Source organism: Rhinichthys klamathensis, unplaced genomic scaffold (assembly GCF_029890125.1).
Source record: "Rhinichthys klamathensis goyatoka isolate OS25496 unplaced genomic scaffold, OSU_Roscu_1.1 h1tg000485l_1, whole genome shotgun sequence".
Lineage (NCBI taxonomy): Eukaryota > Metazoa > Chordata > Actinopteri > Cypriniformes > Leuciscidae > Rhinichthys > Rhinichthys klamathensis.
The window spans coordinates 19,498-28,216 of record NW_026606972.1 but is presented as its reverse complement, the minus strand read 5'-3'; the positions used below and the strand labels follow the sequence as shown (position 1 = coordinate 28,216).

At 37.8% G+C, this 8,719-nt stretch overlaps 1 protein-coding gene across 1 annotated transcript; it reads right to left on the bottom strand.

The window, feature by feature from the left end:
- Positions 1–143: 143 nt before the first annotated feature.
- On the bottom strand, positions 144–8,447 carry dnai7 (dynein axonemal intermediate chain 7). The gene is made up of 15 exons (XM_056237295.1): positions 8,340–8,447; positions 6,686–6,773; positions 6,504–6,595; positions 6,253–6,357; positions 6,029–6,166; positions 3,911–4,045; positions 3,733–3,836; positions 3,364–3,658; positions 3,166–3,274; positions 2,161–2,318; positions 1,883–2,069; positions 1,552–1,766; positions 943–1,101; positions 721–834; positions 144–615 (listed from the first exon to the last, which is right to left on the bottom strand). Exons 1-15 carry the CDS (start codon positions 8,445–8,447, stop codon positions 340–342), a joined length of 2,283 nt encoding a protein of 760 aa, XP_056093270.1. The 3' UTR covers positions 144–339.
- Between the last annotated feature and the right edge of the window lie 272 nt (positions 8,448–8,719).

Below are 8,719 nucleotides of genomic sequence, written 5' to 3'. Positions count from 1 at the left end.
TTATAGGGGAAACCTGGACAGGTCAGATTTGATGAGATTCACATGTGAGTTTATATTCTGGCACTATAAACATTTCCTCAACGTCAATGATTTAACCCAGTGCTCTGAGATATTATATTTATTTCTTTGACATATTTCTAAGTATTTTTGCTGGTATCAGAAAAATGCATTCAAGATTATTTGGCTCCACTTGCTGGTTATAAAGAGAAGTATGCTGGGTGTAATTTTATATCCTCAGCATATTGCATTGACTATCACATGTTCAAAATGGGTGTTAAATGTTTTAGATATTAGTGTGTATGCGTGTTGCTTGTTTCTGGATGTGTATGTTTTCTAATCTCAGGAATATGTGAGGACACGTGTTGCACATAGGAGCCTCTGTATGGTGTCTGTGTAGAGATAGTGAGACTGACGGACTCTAGCTTGTCCCTCGATGCTCATGTCCTGTCTGAGCATGTGCTGAAAGGTGGAGTGGAACTCGCTGCCCTCGGCCAGTTCAGCAGAGAAGCTGTTGTCATGCTCCTTCATCTTAAGATGCTGGTTCCTCTGAGCACCCAGCAAGTAAAGAGACCACATCTCCTCAGCCACTGGCACCGCTTCCAGCTGCTCACACGCCTACCAGAGTCAAAAGGTTAAAGGTCAGAGGTACTGCCTGCTTAAAAAGAACACATACAGTAGTTCAATAGGGCTTTAGTCTGTTTATAGGAGTGAATGACATGCCTGAAGAACAAGGTGCTCTTGTCCGCATTGTGTGTTCCAGCGGCTCCAGGAAAAAGCCACGGCTGAGGACATTAGGGCCATCTGTTCATACACTGTGTGCTCTATTAATGGATCCTAAAAATGTATAAAAATTATAATAAGCTCAAAGCTGGGTTTTTATAACTTGTCTATTTAACAGTTAATTATTGAATTGGCTCTAAGGCAATTCAGCCCCTTTGTTACCTTTGAGTTGATGCTGACGTACTTGTCAGAATACTCATTCACAAATATATTGATCCCAGCTCTCCTCATGGCCTTCTGCAGTTCTGAGGGGCTCATCCACTTCCCTAGAAGATTATCCAGGTCTTTTTTCTCCTCCATTTGCAGCATACACTGCTTACCCTGAGAAACAAAAAAGCTATCGATCAGTCCTGTTGATTGCACACAGAGGGCAAACATTTTTTTGGGGCCCTCAGTATGTATCAAAAACGATATGGCCTTGAAATGAAAGGCTTAGATAAATTAAATGCCTTTGACAGGATGCTTTTTTCTGTTGTCTATTGATATGTTCAAAATACATTAAAAATGTAAGTCATACATGGAGTAATTGTGAGGTCACTTACTCTGTGACAAGCATGTTTTTTTATAAAACTATTTTGCTGCTTGTTAATATTTGAAACACTTATGTACTCCTTGATTTTTAGTGGTTTCAACGTATTTTAATGCTTGTTTTGTCTTGTTTAAAAAAAAAAAAAAAACTTTTTTTATTTTTTAAATTGAGTACATTTCTAAGAATTTTGGCACATGTTTTTTTTTATAATCTTGGATATGTTTGAACAGGGACTCTCTTGCCTTGACTGTGATGCTGACTTCAGTAAGAGCTCCAGTGATTGTGAACAATGCTGAGTCTTGGCCCAGGGGCCTCAGCTCCCATGACTGGAAAGGCATATTAGCATAAGACTCTTGCAGTAATGTAAAGGCATAGAATGCATTCATCTGAAAGGAGATGCTGCGGGTCTCTGCGTCATAATTTGTCTCAGAGATGCAGTCCGTCCGCCAGTGTTGGCCTGCAGAAAACGGTGACCAATAACAAGCATAAGGTAAAATACTGTACTAAGATATGAATGTATTCAATATAAAGTCTATTGTTGCATATACTGTACGTGTGGTGTGAATTGTTCACCGATGGGATCCCAGCGTGCCACTTGTGGACCCTCCAGAAACATTATTGAGTCAGGCAGAGCTACAGTGACCCCTACAGGCAATGAGACAACAGTGCTACTGTGTTCATCCAGCCTCACTGAGGTAGAGCTCTGAACGTGTGACTGCTCTGTGGGATAGGGGAACACCTGCAGACCGGTCTCTAACAACTATGAGGAAGCACAACAGCGAATGATTATTAATGCAAATTACTTTCTATGATCTCTTGCAGAGTGTCCCTGATTACATCCCAAGATGTACCTCTCTCATTTCCCAGCCCTTCACTATATGAGACTGGGGTGGTAGATGGAAGACATCAAAGTAGAAGACTCCGCCTAAGGGTGTGAACTGTTGCAGATCCACTATGTCAGCACTGTCAAACACCAGTTCAGCTGGTGATGGGTTGGAGCAATTTTGATCTAGAGACAATTTAATAAAGATTAGTTTAATAACACATTGTAATCTTTAGCAAATCTCAAAATGAAATTCCATCATCATACTTTGTTATAATGTTGTGATGCCTAAATTAACTTGCAGTATGTATTATTTGTATTTAATTAAAAGTAGTATAGAATTTTGACCAACGATTTATTGGATATCATCCTGACATCAAAATAATTTGACATTTTTATTAGCTATAATTTTAATACCCAAGTACGAGTAAGCTGTGTTTTTAGGTGCCATGCAAAGCATAGTTAAATAATATTAATAATTAGAACAAAACATAATTTGCCACTTAATACAGCTCTGCAGTGTAACTCTTGGCTTTTTATGCAAAACAACATAGCAACTATAATATGTACATGTTAATATAGATATCAACTCGAACTCATGCAGTCACGTGGAGTTCATGATTTTCTGAGCTAGACTATGATGTAACATCCTTCAGTGGTTTATTACTTTTATAAAATCGTGGCAGCAGTGTCCATATACATAATAATTAATAATAATAACCACAATAAAATAATTATTCTGCCAGTTATTTGGCCTGTCTGATAATATTAAACATGTTATCATTATAATTCTGATGTGTAAATTTTGACTATTATACAGGAGCTTTAAATAATTTATTTCAAATATGGAACAATCCAATTTATAATTTAAAGCATTGGCGGTATTTTACAAATAATCATAGTTAACTAAAACAAATTATATGTTATTTTTATGTGATAAAGATTTCATCCTCAGCTCATGTTGTTTGATATAAAGAAGGAAAGAAATGAGGAAAATCAGGAAGTGAAAGACGATAAAAAGAAGGGACCAAACCAGCTTCTAAATTTGTAGCGATTCCCTCCATCTGACTTTCTCCTTCCTCTAACAGCTTGATTGAAGAGCTCTTCCTCCCCTCCTTAGATGAGATCACACTCACAGCACTCTGACACATGGACACACATTAATATTGTCAGCGACAGAATCCAATAGAAAACAAGTACATAGTGTACACATGATCAAAGCCTCACTCACCCTCTTCCTGCTCTCTGATCTGACTGAACGGCTTTCTTCCTCCACCTGCTTTGAGCTTTCTCCTTCATCCTCCTCTCCCTCTATCTTCCCAGCTTGCACCACTGCAGCACTCTCAGATGGCAAAGTGAGAAAGCCCTCCATCATGGATCTCCTTCTCTGGACCTGTTCACGCTCGCTGTGGTGGGACAAGTGGTCATAGCGTGTGTGAAGGATCCGAACAGCGATGTCACTCACAGCCAGCGGCTTCGGCAACTCGAAGCCCAGACCCACCTCCTCGAACCGGTAACCTTTAAACCTGGAAACATGGATTGTCAAGTATTTCCTTTATCCTAAAATAGTGCCTAAATTTCACCATGAAGACTGACAAACCTTGGATTTTTGTTTAGGTTGGCCCACAGACAAAGAGAAATGTTGTCGTTCTGGACTACAGTCTGCATGTTGCCAGTCTCAATGTCAGAACTAGAATTTGCAAACTGGACGGGGAGCAAAACGCATATTATATCCAATATGTGTTGAAATAGAAGTAAGCTGCATGGGAAGAACTCACCTTAAGAAGCTCCTCAGTGGCCTGGTTGAGTTTGTAGAGGTTGATATTCTGTAGACAAAGGACTGTTTCTCGATACTGTTGAGCAGTGCATGGCTCAGGACCCTCACTCAAGAGGAAGTCTAGTTCGTCTATCAACTGTCCAAGAGAAATTGTTTTAGATTTTCTGAAGAAAACATGCCTGCACAAAACTCTCCACCATGATGCTACAATGTTTTGGGTATTGCTATGTGGTTGATAGTGTGGTTAAGGAGTTGCTTATTGGCGCTATAAACTATAAAGATTGCTATAACGATAACCAGGATCCACACCAATGGACAACAACGTTCTCTCTTTTTTTAAGGGGCCATTCACACAGAACATGTTTTTGCATTCCACTGTGCTGCTTTTCCATTGTTTTTCTATGCAAACATGCATAGACTCTCATGTCTCTCACTCATGAAGCTACATTCTAAAAAATGTGATGCTTAAAGGTGCTCTAAGCGATGTCACCTGTTTTTTAGGCCAAACATTTTTTTGTCACATACAGCAAACATCTCCTCACTATCCGCTAGCTGCCTGTCCCCAGAACACACTGTAAAACAACGCGGTCTCTGCAGACACCCCAGGCTCCACAAACTGGAGCAACAACCTGGGCTAACCCGCACCACGAAACATAACAAACTGTTCCAGCCAATAACCAACAAGAAGGATTTGGGGGGTTAGAGCACAGAGGAGGAGGGAGGGTCTAGCTAGCCTCCGTTTTGTTTGACAATACTTTAAACGTCAACAAGAAGTGACGTCACCCGACATCGCTTGGAGCACCTTACGTTTAAAAAAACGTAAAGTAAAGTTTGTTTAAAAAAAGTTGTGTATAGACCTTGCATTTATTTCATTCCACTGCTGTGGAACTCCAGGCAGTTCAAATACATGCACATTTTAACATGTAAACAACACTGTTTGTACATTGCTTCTGCATTGACTTTTTTTAATATGTAAACAACACGCAAGCAATGCATCATCAACATGTTGTGTACATTTTTGCCTGACGTTCCATAGCAGTTATTTCCTCTGCTGCTTTAAATTCTCAAGCTCTTTAAAGTCGGATAGATTAAGATTGGATGTTTTTATTAGGGCGGTCAAATGATTAATCACGATTAATCACATCCAAAATAAGTTTTTTTTTACATAATATATGTGGGTGCACTGTGTATAATTATTTTGTATATATATAAATACACACACATGCATGTATATTTAAGAAAAAAATATTATTTATATATAAAATATTTATATTTATATATAATATAAATTATATCTAAATCTATACAGTATATACATGAAAATATTTCTTAAATATATACAAGCATGTGTGTGTATTTATATATATAAAATAATTATACACAGTGCACCCACATATATTATGTAAAAAAAACTTTTATTTTGGATGTGATTAATCACGATTAATCATTTGACAGCCCTAGTTTTTATTGGTCATCAGCTGGAAAGACAATCAGTCTGAAAATGATTCTTATGATATTGTTCCCTTTGTCATTATTGTTTTAGAATTAGAATGATTATTCAAACTTTATATTTAAATCATTATATCATTATAGTTACTGTCCTTTGCTATGTTTCACCCGTTTTACTTCAAACGGGCCTCACAAAAGAAGGAGCCTCTGCTTGCACTCTAAAAAGAGCCTGGCTAGGGGCAAAAATGCCACCAAAATTAATAAAAATGGTCTGTTTTTGCTCTATTTCGCCATCGAAATGAATACTAAATGAATTTCTTTACGTGTTTTTAATGAATTGTTTGACTGAATGATGGGGGGCCTCACTGTTTCTTTGAAATGGGCCTCCGAATTGCAAAGGCCACCTCTGCATTCTTGTTGCAAACGGCCCTTACGTCTGACATTTCATCAGCTTTTGTATCATTCCCCAGAAGGAAATAAAACATTGGATCCTTAACAATTAACATGATTTGAGGTATCACTCATAGCCCTAGCACAGAGGGATGAGTTATGTGTCAACTTTAATAGTAAAATGATCAATAATAATGATACTCGACTTACTAGGATCATCTTAGTCATCAATAATTGACTTGAAACCATGAAAACAACAGATCCAGGGTGCTGGTCTCACCTGAAGAGCCAGAGCACAGTTTTCCAAGACCTGCTGGATTTGGGTTTCAGAGTCTTCTCTCCACAAACTGATGAATGAGTTGATTTCCGGCTGCACAGCTGGATCCGGACTGCCGTCGCAACGCATGTAACGCTCCCACTAGACAAGACCAGACAACAAATCATCCTGTAACACACTTATAGTAGCCTCAGAATTTCCCTGAGATAAAGCTATAAGTCTTGTACCTTAGCTTTGTTCCTGCATTCTGATTCCCACGTGGTGACTGCAGAGTGGTTCTCATCTAGAATGTGCCGCAGTTCATTCAGCTCGTCCTCTCTGCGCTCTCTGTCCTGTGGACATTGACAGGCGTCAATCAATCATCAAATCCAATCTTGTCACACACAATCCATCAGTACAGACAGCTCCATATGCACTAAAGCCCGCAGGTAAATGTCTGCAACACAACTGTGAATGTTCAAATGAAAGTTCATCAGACCTTTAACTCAAGTAGCTCTTGTTTCTCTTGTTCTATTCGCTCCCTCTCCAGCCTTTCATTCTCCTCACGTTCAGCAATGAGACGAGCTTCTTCTACAGGACAAAACGCAGTATACAGATTTGTTATCTTTATCAATCAAAAAACTAATTTAAAATTAAATTACTTTAATACTGCAGATATACCTTCCTCTCTCAATCTTTGTTCATCTGCCTCTCTCTGCAATCTCTCCCTCTCAGCCTTGCTGATTTTTCCTCCTTTCTTTTTTGCAGACTGGATACAAAAGATACAAGTTATTAATGCTGTGTAAAGTGACCAAATTATTTCTTTCCTTTTTAATGAAACAATTTTTTAGCTTAAAGTTTATAGCTGCATTTATATAACGTTAACGTTAGTTCTATAAAACTCTACAATTTCTAATAAAACAAATTAGTAAGTGAAGAGATGTTATATACAGGCATTATTTTACTGGCAAAATTGGTATTTTATTTTTAAGAATACACCTACAAGCCTACCTGACAAAAAACATTTATAACGTTAATAAAATAAAACTAATTTGAGGTTGAAAACTGTTATAAATATATTGACTCCCAACAAACAAAATACTTTTCCATCCTTTGGTGGCTGTTGAAAAGAACAAATAAATAAATAAATGGATTAAGGGGAAAACATCACAGAAAAAAAGTCAAAGGTAACGTTAAGTATTTTCAGACAGGCATTGCTAACATGCATATCAAGATGCTAAGTTCACATTTTGTGTCGGGACTTTCGCTTTTTATGTTTCTTTAAATAAGCGGCCATGATTAATTTACTGAAAATAGACTTTATAGCACATATGTGCTTATATTTAGTTGCTTTAAAAAAATTCTTTCTTAAAAACATTGGGAGACTCACCATTTTGAAAAGCTCTCGGGTAGCAGGCAGACAGACAGGCGTCTGGTCACCATGGCAACGGCGCACGCGAGATAGAAACAATCACTTATAAGCGGGAAACGTCTGATAGAAAAATAAAGATATGTCGAAGAACTTACAAACAACCATTAAAAGTGTACTCAACGTCCTGATACAGTAGTCCAATAGAGTTTTATTCTTTTTGCAAAGAATAAGCTTGTATGAAAGCTTGTAAATATTGCCATCTCCTGGACACATTAATAATTAGACTTTTGCAGTAACGTTAACGTTAGTATTGTCTTCTTCACACAAGATGGCGCACAAGATGAGTCCGTCGTCTTCGTTTTTTTGAGCACCACAAAGACTTTTTGAATCTTCTACATGGATGGTATTAATGCTACACTATGTTTGCTACACTAGCCTACTATGTTATTAGGCAAGCTAATTTACTATTGATAACAAATGCTGTTTCTCGTGTTCAATCAACTGCCCTCATTTTGTTTACAAAAAAAAAGCTGTATTCTGTTCAGTGATATCATATATGAAATCAAATGCAGTAGCCTATTTAGTGTCCATTGTGGCTCATGTTATCTGTGTTTTAAAGCTAAACATATTAACCCTCTCATTAGACCATTAACTGTTATGGTAAAGGTTATTTACAAAAAGCATGGTACATTCTGATCATATGACGTTTGCAGTGCTAAAATAGAATAACAGTCTATTTGTTCATGTAAAATTGAGCTAACTGAATCCTAATTTTCTTCCCAGTGGCAGCTCGAGGTGATCTCATGTTCTGCAAAACCCGTCAGTGTTCAATCTTTCCAGCTACATTGTGAGCTAACCTTTGGGTGGTTATGTCTTATGTGTTTAAGAGGGTAAAGGCATTGCCCTATATTCATCTGCTGGTCAAAGGTAATTTTCACATCATATGTTTGGGACAGTGTTCACCCGTCTTGAGGAAGGCTGGCAGAAGCCAGAATCCAGCTTTTTGGGAACCTGTCCACACACCCAGGCTGTTCTTTCTTGCATTACGCTGCACAGGTCTGCACTCGCCATCTGGAGTTTCATCTGTGTGCACTGCACACACCACATGTCTATCCAGACACTGAAACAGGAGCATGACATTGTCATGACAAATGTAGTCACTTGTTAGACTGACAGACAATAACATTATTAGCCTATATTTATTTGGATCATTGATGTATGAGATTTGAGATTTTGTCATTTGTAAACTGAGATTTAATGAAAAGTTAAGACATCTTTCAAGGAAAGTGAACCTTGCACTTATCACATCAAGATTGGATCACTGTAATTTCTTAATATTGCTA